The 21,227-nt window shown below is 41.3% G+C and overlaps 1 protein-coding gene across 1 annotated transcript in view; it reads right to left on the reverse strand.

Moving 5' to 3' along the window:
• dhx15 (DEAH (Asp-Glu-Ala-His) box helicase 15) overlaps positions 1-21,227 on the reverse strand; it is a 56,281-nt gene continuing 35,054 nt past the window's right edge. The window contains exons 7-14 of the mRNA XM_015947005.3: positions 20,971-21,057; positions 20,475-20,624; positions 16,863-16,971; positions 4,829-5,020; positions 2,917-3,039; positions 2,644-2,834; positions 1,817-1,986; positions 1-488 (exon numbers count right to left, since the gene is read on the reverse strand). Of these exons, the coding sequence (XP_015802491.1) occupies positions 371-488; positions 1,817-1,986; positions 2,644-2,834; positions 2,917-3,039; positions 4,829-5,020; positions 16,863-16,971; positions 20,475-20,624; positions 20,971-21,057 (1,140 nt within the window). The 3' untranslated portion in view covers positions 1-370. The remainder of the gene's footprint in view (positions 489-1,816; positions 1,987-2,643; positions 2,835-2,916; positions 3,040-4,828; positions 5,021-16,862; positions 16,972-20,474; positions 20,625-20,970; positions 21,058-21,227) is intronic.

A 21,227-nucleotide genomic window follows, 5' to 3' on the forward strand; every position in this document is an offset into this window, starting at 1 on the left:
TTTATTACAAAGTCAGTTTTTATTAAGCTGAACAGTTGACGGGTAATGTGACAATCTCAGCTTCTCCGTGACACATAGTACCTGCGTCAAAAATCCTGTACAAATTACATCTGATCAGAAGCAAATCTCTGGAGATTAACATGATTTGAGAGGCAGTTAAACAAGGGAATGTTCAAATTTACATGAAGTCAGACACAAAACGTTATTGATAAACCAGAAGTGTATTGTCCTTCCATTGCTAGTGTTAAAAAACAGCTGCACAATGTAAAAGGTAAAAAATGCATTTCATGCAGTGAGACAACATGAAAAAAGGGTTGAGAGTTCACTTTCTACGTGTATGAGGATGCCGCTGCGGCACTCGCAGACCTTCTCAGTACTGAGTATAGTCCTTGGATGAGAGTTTTGCAATAATACGCTCCAACTGTCGCTTTGCTTCACACTGGGGGAAGTTACTCATCTCGTAGTACTGCGGGGCAATTTTCACCAGCCTAGAAAAGACAAACAAGTAAAAAGTCACAAAACTGTCTTCAGTGTTTACTTGTGAGAGAACGCTGCTCTTCCATATTCACGGGGTGACTGCAGGAGCAAGCACAACAAATTTGGTACATAAGTGTACGAGGTCACCGGGAGAAGAGAGGAACAAGGTTTGTTCCAGTTAGGATGATTGCGTTCAACACTCCTAAACTCCACCAGTGTGGCGGGGTAGAGAGTTCAGATCCTCTGAAGTAGGTTTCTGCAGGCATTTGAGGAGAAATAACCACCTTACCTGTAATAGGTAAATCTCTGAAAAACCTGTTCCCAGATTGATGAGCTAACAGCTAGTCGGAGCAGGGCCCAAACCAAACTAGATTACTGCACTCTTACACAGCAGTTTATGCAAATATTATATATAGCTTCACCCTGCTGTCATCTTCAGAGCAAATAATTGTTTATATATAAGTTTAAGACTATTTGTAGTTGAAATTAGCAACAGCTAGCTTTAGCACTTCCTGCTAGGATATGATAATTCTGGCCTCAACTGCGAAACTAATGATGTGTAATAGGACCAAGTCATTTTCATCACAATAAAGATTCGTCTCCACATTTCACTGTAAATGTTATACATATTTATATAAAGAATTAGAAAATAGAAAGGGCAGGATCTCAAAGCTTTACCAAAACACTTTCCAAGCACCTTACACTGATGATGAAAAAAGGTAAAAAGAACTATGTAGGGCCAAAACTAGCAACAATTTAGGATTTTGAATTTGCACAGAGGTTTTGTCCATATCTATAAATGTGTTTCAGAACATTCTGCTGTGGGATAAATGGAAATACCAGTAGATCAAATAAAAAGGGTCCTGGTAGAAAAGTAGCAGGACTTTATCTGCACTTCTATGGCAATAGACCTCTCATCTAACTGAAAATTTTTTTTGGGGGGGGGGGGGGGGGGGGCTCACATTATTTACACGCTGCCACTATTTGGGTTTTGATTGGTTTTAAGGTCAATGTTCTTGTTTCTGAACAATTTGGAATAACCCGTTCACATACAGTGTTTAAAAGTGTGGGTGTTGAGATTTCTCTGAGGTAAAAAAGAGTATTAAAGTACTCTAGGGGGGTCTGGGGTCACATCCTACCACTGAGTAGAGTGCAGAGACACAGTGTGAGTGTGAGTACAGTGTGAGAATGTGAGCTGTGCCCTGCGATAAAGTCGTACAGTTTGAGATGAAGTCGAATACAAAAACTGAAAAAGTTGCACAATTTACACCTGGCTTAACTCGAAAGAGAGAGCTGTAATCAGAATCCCGCTGACAGTAACGTGGCGATCTCAACGTACCACTCTGGTTTGACGTCTATACATGTGCGGATGTAATTCTTGGAGGTGAGCACAAACTCGTTGTAGAGCACCCACTCAGGTTTGCGGTCCAGCACGGTGGACGGGTGCAGCTGGACGACTTGGTTGTCCTTTACCGTCAGGTAATGGCCTGTCCGCTCCAGATGAGCGACCTGCTCTCAGAGAATGAGAATAAAAAAACACAGCTTGGGATAAGTAAAACACGCCCAATGATGGCGCATGACTGAATTTAGTTAATATTTTATTAGAAAAATCTAAGAATTAATTAATATTCTGATGAGAAGTAGTCATCCAGACAGATGTTTAAGTCGCGTCAGATTGATTGTCTTCCCTTCCGTCTGCAGACACGGGGCCGAGCTGCAGCGGTTCTCGTGATTAAACAAGGCAATCAGTCTCAATAAAGGACTTTCCAAACAAAGACGTGATACCAAACACTGTGAAATGCTTGAACACGGGCTGCAAATTTGTCTTCGAGATAAAGGTTAATGTTGACAAATATTTCAATATTAACACCGTAATTCAACTTGTCAGGTTGCTTGTTTCAGGTGGCCCTGAAAATGGCTTTTTACCAAACTACCATTTGTTTCCCTGAGCGAGAGACAAATCAATCTGATTCCTCCCTATGTGTTTAAACAAAAAGCCCTATGTGGGCTTTAAAGACACTGTTTTTACGTCTCAAGTGAGTAGACTAATGCTGATGCAATAACTCTAATATGAAAAATAACAGAAGACCAATAATAAAGAGATTTTCAGCATGTATACCATGCCTTAGGTCTAACCCTAACCCTCCAGAGAGACAGGTCAGTCACCTGCATGAAGAATCCAGTGACCAGCGCTCGACGGATGTTGATGTAATAGTCTCTGCTGTTGAAATCAGTGCTCCTTCTCGGCAGGTTGAAGCGGTCCATGATCCTCGACAACTGCTGCCGTACATTGTCCGCCGACATCAGCGAGCGATGGTTGACAAAGTTATCGTAGCACCACTGGGTGGAATCGTGGTCTGTGCGAGAGATGAGGACAATTAAAGGTTAAAGGTAGCAGATAAAAATTTCAGTCAAACGACGAGTGAAAGGGTGGCTCACTTTGTTTAAAGGCGTGGTAGACATTGAGCAGTGTCAGGTGATCCCCGTCGACATGGGCAAAGCGCGTCTTGGCCTCATCCGCCAACTTCTTGGCCTCCGTGGGTCGAACGAAGCACTGTGGGACTAGACAAGGTTGGTATGGGCCCCAACGCAGCCGCCCACAGGGATAAGTTAAACAAATCCCACAGAGAGAAACAAGGCCTCAGCTCAAGAGAGGCACAGAGTGTTGATGGAGAGGAAAAAGGAGAGGAGGGTCTGTGAGAAGGGAAGGGAGGAAACAGTAAAAATCCACCCACTCTCTGGTCCTGCTCGCTCCGAGTTGCTTAACGAATGGCACGGCTGATTGTGCCTTTAATGGATAAAAGCTGTGTTTATCGAGCCTCGTGGCCGGTTGCTGCGGCGGCGCCGTTCTCAGGTGCGCTCCGGCTGCTTACTTTAATAAACTCAGCGAAAACCTTCCATGCTGAAACGCCTGCTTTAAGTGCGCGCCACGTCCAGGCAGCTAGTTAAATCCATTTCCACCCGCTCTCAAAGACCCTCACACTCCCTTCAAAGGCGTCAAGATTCATCTCAATGAGCAGCATTCTGCTTTGGCAAGCCCAAAGTGCAATTACTGCCGTAGCATGCTGCTCCTGCTCCAGCTACACCTATACATTTTGTACTGACATGTATTTTTTTCCCTTCCCTTCCTCACTAACAGCTGACTCCACTGACTTTATACTCTACTTGCCTTGTAGTTAATTTCTGCAGCCATGTATTCTAAATAGAAATAAACATGTAGTGTTGTGGGAAAATATTCAAAATGCAGTTTTCCAGTGATGATTTTATTTATTGATTCACTAGCCAACTAGTGAACAAGTAATGCCCTCTTAACCCAACAACTAATTGTAATATATTTGGTACCAACTATAATAAAGTGTTTGTGATAACAATAATGGTAAGTAGGTCTGTCATCAGAGTGTCCCACCCTTCTTTATAATAATGTTTTTATTCAGCCACAGGCCCAGACATCTAGACCAACTATAGCAGTAGGAAATTTACTCTGCAGGCCCGGCTCTCTGTTAGAGATAGGGTGAGAGGCGTGGTCATCTGGGAGGGGTTCGGAGTAGACCCGCTGCTCCTCCACATCAAGAGGAGCTAGTTGAGGTGGCATCTAGTTAGGATGTCTCTTGGACACCTCCCTGGTGAGGTTTTCCAGACGCGTCCAACCAGGAAGAGACCTAAAGAAAGACCAGGGACACGCTAGAGGCACTGTTTCTCCGATGGCCCGGGAGCGTTTTAGGGTCCCCCGGAGGAGTTGGCCCAAGTGGCTGGGGAAAGGGAAGTCTGGGCCTCTCTGCTTAGGCTGCTGCCTCCGTGACCCGACCCCAGATCATCTCATCCTTACTGATTTCTCACCTTAACTTTACACATGTGAGGCTTGCAGTGATTTAAATGTTGTTCTGGGTTCTTTTGAGCTTTAATTTCTTAAAAATGGAGCATGATCTGTTGCTTTTTGAAGTATTTAAGCCTACTTTATGTTTTCAGACAGGTTCCATTTAGGGAAAATGAACTCAGGTTTCCAAATATTGTGATTAATCAGTTAATTTATGAGGGAGGGCCATGCTGGTTTGGACAGCTTTTTTTTAATAAATAAATTAAATCATCATCTGAGAACTTTCTTTTGTATATTCTCAGGTTATCGTTGACATTTAAATGTGTTTTCTGATCTGAAGCATTTGAGACAAAAAGCAACACTCTACTACTACAATGTAGATCAACTCAAAAACAGCTCTTTTAGATTTCTACTCTGAAACGGCTAACAAAAAAATGGACGCATGTGTGGTTGGGAGATATGGAACAAGCTGTCTGGTAACGAGGAACTGGAGCAGCAACTCAGGCACACACACAGCGGGCCAGCCCTGGGCATTACCTGACAACATGGCAGTGATGGAGAGGACTTCGTTGGAACAGTTGAAATCGCAGCTGGCGATGACCATCTTGGCAAGCTGGGGGTCCAGGGGGAACTCTGCCATCATGGAGCCCAGTTGGGTCAGGTCGCCATCGTTGTTGAGCGCTGCCAGGTAGTTCAGCAGCTCCAGGGCTCGCATCAGGGTCTCTGGGGCTGCAGGAGGGAGGACAGAATGGGAGCGACGGGCTGTTAAAAGTCTTCTAAAACACACACACACACACACATGGTAGAGCAAGACAATTTGCTAACTGTCATTCTTTTCTTTGCAGCATCACTCGAGAGGAAGGATTTGGAATTATTTCACACAAACGTATGTCAGATCTGATTAAAATGTAAATATAGAACGCTTACGAGCAATACACACTAGGGCTGGGCGATATGGCAAAAATAGAATATCACGATTTTTCCAATATTTTATCACGATTTCGATTTTATCACAATTTTTTTATCCATGAATAGCATAACTTCAATTGCGTACTAAAGAAGAGAAACATTGAATAAATAAACATTTATTCATATTAGGGATAATCAGCACAGTGCTAACACACTTATATTTTAAACTAACACCAGAGATGATAAAAGCCCTGAGAGAAACAATTACAAAAATCAGTTTTTCTCGTTTTTCAAGTAACTTAACATAAATTAAAATCGTAAACATATTTAAAGTGCAAACATGTCAATTGCAAACGTATTGTGCAAACATTAACTTGTTCAAAATACTATGTAGCTCCCAGTTGCTCATGTAGTGGATAGTTAAGCTCAAATACGGCTCTGATGTGCGGCTGGACCAGAGATCGCTTGTGGTAGCAAAAAACTGCGCATTCTGAATATTTTCTGCAACAAGTCTCTAAATAAAGTAAAAATTTCCAGTGCAGATTGGAGACAACCCATAGAAGCACTGATTTGATCTCATTTCAGAGAAAAATAGAACAGGTTAGATGCACCTAATAAATAAAATTACTAACAAACTCAGGAATCTTTCTTTGCTTCACTGTTCTGGTGCTGAAAATATCACTAATGCGGATCAAAGGAGATACACAGATGAGTGCACCTCTTATTATTTGGAAACTACATTTACTGCAGCTGGCAGAGGCAGAGATTGTTTCTATTGATACACGGAGTTTACAGAATCATTTTAAATGTTAATAGGGGAAGACTGCAGGAGGGAGCGGTAAAATAAAGGGGGTCCCAGCAAAAACAAGAAACTACGAGTCTGATGAAACCCGCTGGTTTTCCATCAGGCAGTCACGGGGCAGCTCAAACGACCCAGTGACCGAGCTCAGTCCGGTACCGACACCGGCTCGGCAGAGGGTGGACGAGCCGAGGCGGCGTCGTGCTCTGCTTAAGAAGCGGTGTTATTTTCCTGCTTCAGAAGAAGCGTCCAACGTGTTTTTACGCTTTCTCCGAGACATGTCACGTCGCTAAGTTGTTAGCGCCGCGCGCTAAGGAAACCCTGCGTTCCTCTTCGGAACGAAAACCTCGTTGTCGCTCAGCCGCGGCGAAGCCATGTTTGTTCACACACAAATGAAAACAAGCGGGGCGCTAATATATTACTATGACTCACTCTGATTGGTTAAGGGTCAAACAAAGGCGTGCCATTCGCCTGGGGTAAGTTCCCTTTTCATTCAGAGGCAGAAATTCATCAGCAGAGCTGTGAATCGTGATAAAAAGGTCTCTCAAAAATGAAAGACCGTCAGATGTGTAGATCGTAAAACGGTCTAAAATCGTCATATCGCCCAGCCCTAATACACACCCACTTCCATCAGAAGTTAGCAATCAGCAATGCGGACTCTAATTGTGAGTGAGGCCCTAAAACTATCAGCACAGAAGAATGATTTCGTAATAATTAATGTAAAATACCAAAAGGTCATGATTGCATATTTCATGAGTTAAAGCAGTTTGTGGTTTAGTTGTATTTTTTTAGCTTTTGGGGATTCCTCATAAGGATCCAGCAACACTTAATGAGTATGATTTAGTGTGTTTAAAGATAAAACGTTTGAGAACCACTGATCTAGAACACGGGTGTCAACTCCAGATTACAGAGCATCAAAAACACAAACTTGCTTCAGACTGAGGACCATCTCAGACAATATTTACAGAAAAAAGAAAATATTTTATGTTTTTATGCATCAAACTATTGTCACAGAACATTTCATAAATATTTTACTTAAAAATCAGAATACGTAGAAGAAAACACACAAAAAGCAGATGTTCTTTAGCTCTAAGTAGTTCAAAGTAAGATTTTGACGTGCTTTATGCTCAACAGGAAGATGTCACTTCCTTGTCCAATAAAAGTAAATGCTATTGTCAGAAAGTCAACTGAAGTTAGAGCTTAAAGTGCTCTTAAAAATCCAATTATGTTCACAAAACTTTAAAAAAAACACCTGTTAGAATCCTATGTGAAGGTTTAATTAATTTGCCATGATAAATAGTTGCTCAGATGGGTAAAAGAGCTAGCCTAGCATCTAGACCGTCAGTCTAGCCACGCTCCAATAAAACTTCCGCAGCCCCAGACAGTCTGGCTCTGGTCCAGTCACAATCCTCTGGTGGTCGGGGTGCTGCATCTTGTTCGACAGTGTATGGCGGACTGCCCCGCTGAATAACATCCTTTGCAGTCAAATCCCAGCACTCTGGTGGATAGGATGTTACTGCGACTGAGCAAAACCAAGATGGCGTTGGCTTGTTTGAAACGGCATCGGTTTGGGGCTTTTCTTTGAGTCAAGAGCAGACAGAGGTACTTAAGTAATTTCATGCATAATAGTCACTACAGTGGACAGCTACTCAAAATTGTTTTCTTGCTATTAGGCACTAGGGATGTCCCGTTCCGATATTGATGACGGAAGTAGTTCAATATCAGCCCAAAAACAGTGTATCGGATTATTTCGAACTGCATCAACAATCGCCGATATAAGCAGTCCATTAAGGTTCACATTTTTGCAACCAAAGGTAAAAAAAAAAAAAAAAAAAAAAAAAAATGTATTTTTTTTCCACACTTACTGTTATTGGCTCTTCAATTCAATTCAAATTCAAAAAGACTTTATTAATCCCAGAGGGAAGTTGATTAAATTGTTCTACAATTGAATAGTATCACTTGATCAAGCCTATCATACGATCCACACTACAAAATAGGTAGAAGTATGTATGATTTGTGCTGATATCGTATCGGATTGATATCAGTATCGGTCAACACTGAAGGCTGCAATATCAGTATCGTATCGCAAGTGACAAAGTTGTATCGAGACGTCCCTATTAAGCACAGCTGTTTGTTGCATTTGAGCCCCCGATTGGACCCTAGTGTGTTAAGCTAACATTTCATATTCAGAAGCCATGCTGTCCTAGCCTGGCAAGCCAGACCAAATAAATGTATTATTTAGTCTGGCCACGCTCCATTGACGGCTCTCGGTTGTGGGGCGGGTTCTACCGTTGTCTTTCAAATGATCTCCGCATTCCACTGGACAATGAATGTGACATACTCTTGTTTCACTCTGTTGCATCATCCCACCCACCAGGCATATAGAGTGCCCTGATAGGCCCACAAAGCGGATAAAGCTCTGTGATTTGTTCACTAAGCAGATAGAGCACTATGATTGGCCCACCATTATGGGCCAATCACAGCTCTTTGTGTGTTTGAAACCCCTCTAGAGAGCTGTGATTGGCTAGCCAGAGTCCTGGTAGGAGCTGCTGAGGTTCCAATGGAGCATGCCTAGACCAAACTTTGCAAAGCAAGAATTTGGTCTAGTTCACTAGGCTAATGCTGTCCACTAAAGAGGACAAAATTAAACGTTGGCCCTAATTGGTGATGACCAAATTTTAGTCTGTTTCCAATAATAAAGAGTGAGACTTTTTTCCTGTCACTGAATGTTTAAAATGCAGTCTCGCAGGCCAAATGAAATTTGAACACAGGTCACTGCCCGTCCTTGAGCCTAGAGCTTGTCAGTTCTGTTCTCAGGACCTAACAAACACAAGACGTGTTTTAAATATAAAACTCGCCCATTATCAAAAAGGCCAATTCACTACACCAGTCACACTTAAGTGGTGCAACTGCACTGCTGAACAATACACAAGGTTGATTCTGATCAAGTAATGCACACGCATCATATATTCATCCACGGCTCTCACAGAGGCAGCGTAGCCCAAACAGCAAGAGTAACACACATTGTGTTGGTTTGGAGGGGATGTAAAGGTGAAAAAAGAAGTGCAAGATGTAAGAAACATCCAAATTAAGTAAAAGTCTTCGAAAAGTGTTACCTGGAAATGCAATTCACCTCTTAAGTTATTAACGATTAATCATGATCGCGAAGTTGTTTTTTCACAATATATCCTTGAAATATATATCATTTTTGACATACTGTGTTTTTTTAGCTGTCAGAAATGCCAAATTGTGCTTTAGCTCTAAGCCTAAACAAAAACAAACATGCCAGGGCTGCTGGTGTAGAGATAAACTCAACAATCTCCCCATGAACAAGACATTCAAAGACAAGGCTCCCCTATTAGCATTAATAGCACATTATGCTTCATCCTGCTTGTGTTGTCTTCAGCAGGATGTTGTTTCAGTGAACAGAATGATTGACCAACTGAGAATTAAAAAATAAAAGCCCAAGAAAAACAAGCAACAAAAAAAAGCATGGAAGCACTTCCATCACCTGCTTCTCGCCGAGCTTTAATAGAAGACAAATGCTTGTTAAGGAACGACACAGACACTCAAATGGAAGCAGTTGGCAGGTTTGGAGGAAGGAAGCATGAGGTGAATCAAAATGAGATGGCTCTTGGTGTGTGAAGGCCAGAGTTAACGCTGGACAGGGACGTGGCGGAGAAGCAATCATGGCAGAGCTCATTTTTCATCCCAGACTCGGGCAATCCTAAACAACTAATGTAATTACGGGGAAACTTTCTACTTAATGCCTCAACACAAAAGGCTTCCACCGTTTGGTTAAAAGATTTTTCCTCCAGATGCAATTATTGACCTTTGGCTCCACAGAGCTGGAGCCTAATGACCAGTTGCATGTTAACTGAAAATTAGCTTCAAGCAGCAGCTTTGGTATGCGCTTGCTTTCATTTCAAGTACTTAAAAAATGCCTCCCTGCTGTTTGAAATTGAATTTTTTTTATGATTAACAAATATTGATTTGGGGCATCAAAGCTAAGTTTTACTTTTTTCTTCCACGCGCTGAACGGCAGCTTAGATTACTTACCCCTCCAATGGCTTGTGTGAGAGCTGAACAAAAGGTGAAAATCTGATTTCCAACTACAGCTAGCATGATGAACCAGGGTGGCAATTCAATCTATACCTGACGCGAATCATCAGAAAGTAAGTATCGACTGCCTCAACATACAAAATCCGATATATTAACCCTGAGACGAATCAATGAGGCAAAAGGCTAAAGGTACTTTAGCGTTGAAAGGGTACTTCTTGGAAATGTCACGGGGAAAATGAATACCACCCAGCCAAATGTTTGTGGATTCTTCTGGGCTTTTCATTTGGTTGTTCACTCAGTCATTCAACTCAGCCTCTGTGTTTAAACGTTAACCCATTCACACCTCAAGGGACTCTTAAAGTGCGGGAACTGTAGTACCAAAATGCTGCTTGTGTAAACAAGTAAATACACTAGAAATATCAGGCAATTTCATGGAAACATTGGGAGAAAACAAAAGTTTTTATAGAAACGCTCAAAGACTTAATGGGCTGTTTCAGCTATCTGAGATGTCTGCTATCTTATCTGTAGACACCAACCTGAACTGCTTCTATTTGAAAGACACCTCCAAAACCAAAGCATGCAGGCGTCATCCTAAAATTGCTCCAAACTTCTAAATTAAAAAGTGTTGCTTGCATCAATGTTTTATGAGATTTTATCCTGCTGTTTATTTGGTATTACAGTTATTTTGACAGATATATTGAAGAATTCCTACTAACCTATCTCCTGGATGCAACAGGAAGTGCTCATGTATCTGCATCATCTAAATCACTACAGAACTACACATAAATGGCATCATAATGAATACCTGTTGAGCAAATCTATGGTTTGTTTAGCATATTATAGTGCAGAAATCACGTATAGTGTGAGAAGTCAGGTCGTATTCGAGCACAGCATCGTACAGGGATGAGAATGTGACTTGTTAGCTTTGGTCCGCGAGGAAGTCGTACCGTTTGAGATGGAGCTGAATGCTACGAGTGAGAAAGTCACACAGTGTATGCCCAGTTTAAGATGGACGACCGTTATGTTTAGATCTGGCCATCTTCAGATAAATAGGAAACTTTGGGAATAACTATTTTTTTAAAGAAAGGAGCAGCAGGCTACCTGTTAGCTCATCAGTCCTGTAGGACTTAAACTATATTTCTCTGAACAGAGGCTGTTCATGATGATAGTAAACCATTAAAATCATTAAGATAGTATAATATATTAATATAGTATATATATTTAGATCATTAAGATAGTAATACCCTTTAATAAGAAATGTTTCTTTAAAATCAACAGCTTTTAAGAAATGATCTCTAGCGGCAGGCTGTAGTATATATATATATATATATATATATATATATATATATATATATATATATATATATATATATATATATATATAAGTCCTTGATTAAAAACTAAAAATACACACAGATAATCTGTTGGGACTCAACTTCTGTTCATTGTAGTTTTTGCTTTGCTGCTGTTGGTTTAAAAACTTTCTTTATTTGACCTATTTTCACTATCGGAATATTTGAGTCATTTTACCGGACCTTTGTGGCATGCAAGTGTCTCCATTTCAGCAGGCCGTCCCAAAAAGACCATTTCAGAGAACACCAGAGTACCTGAACTGGGGTATGTACTCAGACGTTACCCAATAGAGTCGCTGGGTGGGACTTGTGGTTAACTCATGCTGACTGGTCGTAGCTCAGTAGGAAATTATATTGGCAGATGTCGCCAAACAACCAGCATTTTAAAATTGGAAGAGTAGATGGTGAAGCAGAGTGGTGCTGTTTCTGAACTGCCAACACCAAAATATGTGGTGGAAATCTAACCACATCTTAGCTAACATTGTTTCTGTAGAAAGCTCTGTAAAAAAAATCTAGTGATTTTTCTGATGATTGAATGTTGCTTTATTTTGATATGGTGATAACGATAGTTTTTTGGAGAATTTGCATATCCATTTTCAAATTCATACTAAAATTATTACCAGAAAATCACGAGAAGTGAATATTTTATTATTATTATTATTATTATTATTATTATTATTATTATTATTATTATGACTTCTTTTTAAAGCCGCCAATGTGACTGCTTTCTCTAGGGGCAGCCTTTGACGCACCACATAAAAAGTGATCCACTGTAGACACATTATACACCCCGTCTAGTAACCCCCGCCTCAACTCCAGCACACTTCATTTGTTGCCTCCAACAAGCTTCAGCTTCCAGCCTGAGCAGAAGCATTGTCGGTGAAAACCACCTGCTACGAGAGGATCAAATAACTAAAAAGACGATCCTCCCCGTTTCCTTCACCCCAGTATTCCCAGCTAAGACTCTGCAGACAAGGCCAATCCCGTATGTTGATGTATCCTGTTGCGTTTTGTGAGAGATGTGATGGTGGTGTTGGAGGTCAGTCACGTTCCACTGAAGGAATATAAAGGGAAGGCAATTGCTGAGGTGATAGTGCTGCTATTGATGTAACCAATTTCATTCTCCAAATGGCGTTTGCCACAGTGGACGGGGAGAGATGGGTTTAATCTCAGAGGTGAGATGAAAACTATATTATGGTGAGAAAAAAGGAGGAGGAAGAAGGGAAGGAGGTTGGAGAAAGAGGGGTGGTTTCTTCATGGAGGTTTAAAAAGCCCACTTTCTGAGTAAGTGTCACAAACTGGTGTCTCAATTAGACCCATTTTGTGTTTTAGATAAAACATGAACCAAATTGTTTGTAGTGGGTGTAACTTTCAACATGCCTCACGCTGAAAAGCAGCTGTGTAAACTTCAAGTGAACTGCTGACAAAAACGATGCAATAATCCTTCAATGTCTGTTTGAGGACATGTTTTAAATCTGCCGACTTTTGATGTTTTATTAATCAATTGTCTGATTCACTCTTTGTTTTGCCTTTTATCTAAGCTCCCAGGTGGCCCAGCCAACCTAGATTCTAACAGGCATCCAAACAGCCACCACCGATATGAAGTTAGGTTTTCAAGTGTAGCGCTTGTTCACTATCAATTCTAGGATTTCAATACAAAGCTTAAATCAGATAGAAAATAACAGGTGGAAGAAACGTCTGAGCCTGCTCACAGACATCTAAAGGTCCGGCTCAGATGGAGCGTGCTCAGTGCATGCATGGAAGGACAACTTGGCTTAGCAGAGCTTCCTGCTGATTCTCACTCATTTAGCTACTGGGTGCACAAACAATAGATACCCTGTCCTCATGGGACAATCTTACTGACAATCTCTATCCAAAAGTTTGTTTGGGTACTTTGCTGTTAGTCGTTGAATGGAGCTGTTCCCTCGAGATACGATCTGGAGTTTTCCCCCTTTCAGGAGTTGTGTTATGTTATGTATGATTTTTATAGAAACTTGTAGAAGTTGTAACCCTGTACTGTTCTATAATGTAGGCAATATATATTTTTGTTTGTTGCCAAGTTCCGTCCCTCGTCCTGTAAAGCCCCCCCTGCAATTTTAATTGAGTGCTGTTCAGCATTAGTCAATAGTGTTAGACATCCGCTTATGTACAGACGTTAATCATAGAGCGTGCACGTGTGTTTGAGGATGTACTAAGACAGATGCAGGGTTGGCAACCTTTCTCACAAACAAGTACGTCTTGAAAATATCTGAATTTAAAAAGAAATTATATATATATGTGTGTGTGTGTGTATATATATATATACAGGTGCTGGCCAGTAAATTAGAATATCATCAAAAGGTTGAAAATATTTCAGTAATTCCATTCAAAACGTGAAACTTGTACATTATATTCATGCAATGCACACAGACCAATGTATTTCCGATGTTTATTACGTTTAATTTTGATATTTATAGGTGACAACCAATGAAAACATCAAATCTGGTATCTCAGAAAATTAGAATATTCTAAAGGCCAATGAAAAAATGTTTGTTTCTCTAATGTTGGCCAACTGAAAAGAATGAACATGAAAAGAATGTGCATGTATAGCACTCAATACTTAGTCGGGGCTCCTTTTGCCTCAATAACTGCAGTAATGCGGCGTGGCATGGACTCGATCAGTCTGTGGCACTGCTCAGGTGTTATGAGAGCCCAGGTTGCTCTGATAGTCGTCTTCAGCTCCTCTGCATTGTTGGGTCTAGCGTATTGCATCCTCCGCTTCACAATACCCCATAGATTTTCTATGGGGTTAAGGTCAGGCGAGTTTGCTGGCCAATCAAGGACAGGGATACCATGGTCCTTGAACCAGGTGCTGGTGGTTTTGGCACTGTGTGCAGGTGCCAAGTCCTGTTGAAAGGTGAAGTCTGCATCCCCATAAAGTTGGTCAGCAGCAGGAAGCATGAAGTGCTCTAAAACTTCCTGGTAGACGGCTGCATTGACCCTGGACCTCAGGAAACAGAGTGGGCCAACACCGGCAGATGACATGGCACCCCACACCATCACTGACGGTGGAAACTTTACACTGGACCTCATGCAACGTGGATTCTGTGCTTCTCCGCTCTTCCTCCAGACTCTGGGTCCTTGATTTCCAAAGGAAATGCAGAACTTGCTTTCATCAGAAAACATAACTTTGGACCACTCAGCATCAGTCCAGTCCTTTTTGTCCTTGGCCCAGGCGAGACGCTTCTTGCGCTGTTTCTTGTTCAAGAGTGGCTTGACACACGGAATGCGACACCTGAATCCCATGTCTTTCATGAGTCTCCTCGTGGTGGTTCTTGAAGCGCTGACTCCAGCTGCAGTCCACTCTTTGTGGATCTCCCCCACATTTTTGAATGGGTTTGTCGTCACAATTCTCTGCAGGGTGCGGTTATCCCTAGAGCTTGTACACTTTTTTCTACCACATTTTTTCCGTCCCTTCGCCTGTCTGTTAATGTGCTTGGACACAGAGCTCTGCGAACAGCCAGCTTCTTTAGCAATCACCTTTTGTGTCTTGCCCTCCTTGTGCAAGGTGTCAATGATTGTCTTTTGGACAGCTGTTAAGTCAGAAGTCTTCCCCATGATTGTGGTGCCTTCAAAACAAGACTGAGGGACCTTTTAAAGGCCTTTGCAGGTGTTTTGAGTAAATCAGCTGATTAGAGTGGCAGCAGGTGTCTTCTATATTCAGCCTTTTCAGAATATTCTAATTTTTTGAGATACCAAATTTGGAGTTTTCATTAGTTGTCACTTATGAATATCAAATTTAAATGTAATGAACATTGGAAATACATTGGTCTGTGTGCATTGCATGAATATAATGTACAAGTTTCACGTTTTGAATGGAATTACTGAAATATTTTCAACCTTTTGATGATATTCTAATTTACTGGCCAGCACCTGTATATATATATATATATATATATATATATATATATATACATATATACATGTATATATATATATATATATATATATATATATATATATATATATAAACATAACATGAGAATAATAATTGTACAACTATGTGTTTTAGCTCTGTTGGCAGGCTAGCAGTGTTTGTTTTCTCAGAAATAAAAAATACTTGCATTGTATTCACACATTTTTTTGCAAGCAAGAATTCTATATTTTTATTTGAATAAATGGGCGATGGCGGTACAGGAGTTAAGTGCTCGCCCCGTAATCGGATGGTTGCAGGTTCGAGCCCCGCTCAGTCTGTCACTGCTGTTGTTTCCTTGAGCAAGACACTTAACCCACCTTGCCAGCTGGTGGTGATCGGAGGGACCGGTGGCGCCGGTGTACGGCAGACTTGCCTCTGTCAGTGTGTCCCAGGGCAGCTGTGGCTACAATGTAACTCATCACCACCAGGGTGTGAATGTGTGTGAACGGGTGAATGACTGATTGTGTTGTAAAGCTCCTTGGGGGGTTCCAAGACTGTAGAAGGCTCTATATCAAATACAGGCCATTTACCATTTTAAAAACACAGCTATTGATGACATTATTGAAGCTATCTTTCTTTCTTTTTTAAATCCAAATAACCCTACTTAATCTCAAATGAGATACTTTTGTTACTGACTCATTTCCTGCAGGTCTCATATTGTTTTTGGTAAACTCTGCTTGTGACAGTGTATCACATGCATTTATTTTTAAATAAACCCAACAGGTTCCAGGGTTAAATGGCACTAAAAAGTGAAAAAACTGTTGCTTTTTCAGTACCAAGTCATTGTTGAACCAAAGGAAAACGCTGAATTTATCAGCAGCAGGAAGCGGGTCCAAAAAGACCAACAAATAATAACGATGTGATCACCAGATGTAAAGTCTTTAAGTTGCTTTCACGTTCACTCTGCTTAGTTTAAGAAAAAGGATGTCACTTTATCACTTGGAAAATTAAGTAAGTAACTTTGGAATGACATGAGCTCAGTGTCTCTCCTTGCCCTGCGGTTTGTGTGTTTACTTAATCACCGGCCAAGTAGTTAAAGCAGATCCCAACAAAACAGAGCCGTCTTCACACCTCTGTTTTCTGCAGAATTTATAAACACTGTTTGAAACATCATTTACAAATATTGATGGCTCATATGACCAGCTGATGTTTATAAATCCTGCTTGAAACATTGTGTAACTCCCACTGGCAACAGAGACTGACATGGAGGTTAATAAAGAGCATTCACAAACACTGACTGTTGTTTAAAACAGCATTTATAAAACAAGTTGGTTTGCTGGAGACAAACTATGACCTGTTGCTTTGTGATCCTCAACAGAAACACAGAATACAAGACAAGGAGGATTAAAGATTTACTGGAAGAGCTGTTGGTGCCCTCGAAAACCAAAAGGAATGCTTGTATCAGATTTTGGTTGAAAGAGAAGAGAAATAAAAAAGCAATACTCTATTTTAACCATTAAAACCATAACAACAGAGGGTTGAGTTGAAACTAACCTGGTGGATCCATGAAGTCAAAGTGTACCAGGTCATCAATACCCAGTTTCTTCAGCTGCAGTACCACAGAGCCAAGATTAGACCTCAGGATTTCTGGATATGTGTTGTCCTGTGTCATTGCAAATGAAAATGAATCAGTCACAATGCTCATGATCTAGTCCTGAACCACTCATCTGTAAGCTGGATCAAAAACAGGAAGTCTAAGGCATTTGAAGGAGTTTAAAAAATCTAAAACTAAGAGTGGTGTGGAAGAATTAAGCCTAGTTTATACATCTCAGTCAGGAGGTGTGGAGGACACAAGCACACATCGTCGAGATGTTTTTTTTTCAAACTTCTCCGTTGTCTGGGGAGTGTTGCACAGCGAGTACCCACCACCCACCGTGACAACAGGGAGCGTGGTGCCTTGAGCGTGGGGTGTGGGGGTGGGGGTGGGGGGGTTAAACCATCAATGCAGACATGTCTCTGTTCAGCGTAGTTTCCTATTGTGTATTTATATTGTGTTTATATATTTCAGAGACTATAAAATCGGGTAATTTCCTTCAACAAATTAAGGGTGCTGCACATACTCCTTCAGCGAAGGGTTGTATAAGTCTTGATATCGTCAAACTTTTTCCTGCAAGACGTTTTACAACCTGCTCCATGTCTGCTGCCAGATGCCTTCAGTACTCTTTTATTTTACTGTTGCTGTTGCTGAATTTAAAGGAAGTAATGTGCTGACCAATCACAGGCTTGTGTTCTCTGTAGCTTTTGATGGACATCTAAAAATTAAACATGTCTCCATCACCCTCCTCATGCCCGCTTGCATCAACGGATGAAAGCATAGCCTGTCTCTGCAGCCCCGCTGATGGAGAAGTAAAAGCTAGGCTTTAGCCTCAGTGCTTCCCTTACATAGGCGTAGCCGTGGCGGCCCGCCACGGCTGAAATCCCACCGCCACGCCAACAAGATCCCAAGTTTTATTGATTGTTTTTTTTTTTTGTTTTGTTTTTTTGCGCCATTTCCCGAAGAAGCAGCGGGAACTACTGTATTGTTGCTTGTGATCACAGCCGGCAGGCAGCAAGGAGGAGGAGGCAGGGCAGGGTGGTTACAGCTAGGTATGAGCGTACGGATAAAGCATTTTTGACGAATACGAGCATGAAACGAGTAAAACTCGTAAATATCTGTAATTGTGCTGAAGGAAAATCCTCACTGGGTAACTGACTGTCTTCACGCTCTGTGATTGGCCAGTCACATAGAGCGCCCGCCCCTCTCTACACACAAAACTCTACACTCGGGAGCTCAGTCAGTTCGGCCCAGGCATCCACGCGCACACACAGGCAGTAACGGAGCTCTTCACTGTCTCTCACATTTCTTCAGAACTCCCTACGTTTTCTTCAGCTCGCCTCTTTTTCGGTTGAATATTTAAAGTTACTTTTTTCGTAACGTACGTGGTGCATTTGACAAGACAGCTAAAAACGGCTCGTGCATGCGTCGGTCACTGCCTCCGCTCCGGTCGGGTTTTTTAAAATTATTTTAACTCTCTCCCTCTCTATCTCTCTCTCACACACACCTTAATCAACAGTGTTTTGTTTAACTGTGTGTGGGAAAAATGCCAACAATGTTAGGAAAAAATCTGTTTAATCAAATTAAAATAAAATGTTTTTAGTATTTCATATTTCCTAGTTCCTACTGCATGAGTTCAGATGCATTAATTCAGGCACTTAAATATTAATGTTCTGAATTTATTGAAAAACTTGTTCTGTAATAGTTCCTTTACTATTGTGATCAAAAATATTTAATCTCAGTTCTGAGGCTGCTCTGTAAATAGTTTTCAAATAAACAATGCACATAGCAACTTCTGATCAATCCATATTAATTTCAGATTTAAAATTATGTATTGATGTAAACCACACCCACTCATTTCCAAATAATAAATAAGAGGTGCATTCATCTGTGTATCTCCTTTGATCTGCATTAGTGATATTTTCAGCACCAGAACAATGAAGCTAAAAAACAGATTCCTGAGTTTATGTTAGTAATTTGATTTATTAGATGCATCTGACCTGTTCTATTTTTCTCTGAAATGAGATCAAATCAATGCTTCTATGGGTTGTCTCCTCTCTGCACTAGAAAAATGTACTTTATTATAAAGTTCACTGTAATGCATCTTGATGTTCTTAACAATAAATTAAATCAAAGATATTGGTCAATAATGCCGAATATGTAAATTTGTGTTTCAGTCATTTTTATACTGGCTTAAAAATACTTCATTAAAGCCGGGCGTACACTGTGCGACTTTTTCACTCGTAGCACTCAGATTCAGCTCAAACTGTACGACTTCCTCGCAGAGCAGATCTCACGAGCCAGGCGCTCACACTGTACGACCCAGTTCTCGGATGTTGCCTGACTGCTCACACTTTACGTCTGGTAGCAACACGTCGGCCCTAAAAATATGCTAAAAATAGCAGTTTTTACGCAACACTTTTTGGTCTTGTTTTGCCTGTTGTCCTTCGGGAGTGCTGCAGGAGGACACGCAGCGATTTATGGGGTTTGGATTACGAAAACGAAATAAAGAAAGTAAATCTGTGTTTTGTGATCAGTTTAATTTGACATGAACACGACAAACACGCTTTCTTGACAATCTTTGTGAGTAAAAAACGTGTAGAAATTAAAACGAACAACGTGTGTTATTAGGGAAATAGCGACCGAGCGGCGTTGATGCAGGATCGCGCATGCGCCGTGAGCGGTTCTGATACTTTTTGGGTCGCAGCTGCTCGCAGCGCCGCTTCAACAGTGCGATACCCTCACGAGGGACGAGCGAAATATTAAAAACGCCAGAAGTCCGTGCGACCTCACGACTGCTGATCGGCAGCTGGTCACGTGGTGTTAATCGCCTCTCGTAACCCCCTGTACACTACACGACCGCTCGGCGCAAAACTCACCCCGATGTCGTGGATTCTCGCACGACTGGAAAATCGGCTCAAAAAAGTGAAAAAGTCGCACAGTGTACGCCCGGCTTAAGTCTACTAAACAGGGGTGTAGAATGTTTTTAATAGGGCCAGCCCAGTAATGATCTTGGACCAAAATAAAGGGGTTAGAAAGTCAAATAAAGGGGGCAGAAGGAGATGTTTTTCCAGATGCCAAGAAAAATTAAATGCCAACCCCCCCCCCCTGCAAAGTGTGTCACTGAGAGTTTAAAACAAAAATTATTCTTGTGCAAATATTGGTGTATTCACCTTTAATACACACCTGGAAAAATTCCTAGGGGAAACACTGAGCCTGTTAACGTAGAAAGCTGAACTCCCTGATCCCCTTTGGTTTTGGCTGCACTCAGACTATTCGTTAGCTCATCAGTTCGTAAGCTGGTAACTATTTAAACATTTACACAGAAACAAATTTCAGGAAAAAAGATTTCCCTTAAGAGGAAGAGCAGGAAAGAGTTTTCACAAGGGTCTAAAATCTAAAGCGTCATAGGAGTAAATTCTGCAAGACCGTAGAGACTAGCTAGAAGGCTGCTTGGAGGCAAATACAAGATGCTTTAGGCTCTGCAGAATGTGATTCTTTAAAAAAAAATCAATTATGAGTTTACGTTTTAAATAATTCCAGCAGTTTTCAAACTACTCCTTTTTTTTTACCTGCATTTCTGTTTTGTACGCTTTCTCTGTGTAAAGGCGGAAACATTTTCCTGGGCGTGTTCGTCCAGCGCGACCTGCTCTCTGCTGAGCGGAGGCTTTGCTGATGGCTGTGACTAAGAGCGATTCCACTCTGATGCGTGGATTATACACCTGAGAGGAAGAGAAAGACAAAGCTCAGTTACACTTTAGAGAAGCTAAAAGGAAATAAAATATAGAGATTTAAAAAAAAAATGAAGTTAAGCTAATATCAACATGCTCCAATCTACAAGCTGCAGAGTGGCACGCACAGCCGATCCACCGTAGTGCATTTATAATCCCTTTTTGTGCCGTGTGTATGACTTGGCTCCAGGCTAGTGAAATGTCAGAGGAATGAGTAACAGGCTTTTCCATCTTCGCCTGCTGTCAGCTGTGAACTGCTGTTTATCTGGGGATTCTCAGGCAACAGACGCAGATGATCGTGGCAGATAAAGACTTGTGGGGGGGAGGGGAAGCTAACCTTTTGCTTGGCAAATCCAGGATCAATTACAAACACCACTCCGTCGATGGTCAGGGACGTCTCGGCAATGTTTGTTGACACGACGACCTGCGGACGAGAAGGCACGTGACTCAGAGTGATCCACTCGGAGGGACCGGCAAGGCTTTGGAGCTCGACCTCACATTGAGATACTTCTAATCAATGTTGTGTATGTTCGCAGGTTAATCAGGACGGAGTTGTGTTTTAATCTGAATAAAGAAATCTGATGATTAACAAAA

This window comes from Nothobranchius furzeri, chromosome 2 (genome assembly GCF_043380555.1).
Source record: "Nothobranchius furzeri strain GRZ-AD chromosome 2, NfurGRZ-RIMD1, whole genome shotgun sequence".
In the NCBI taxonomy this organism is placed as follows: domain Eukaryota; kingdom Metazoa; phylum Chordata; class Actinopteri; order Cyprinodontiformes; family Nothobranchiidae; genus Nothobranchius; species Nothobranchius furzeri.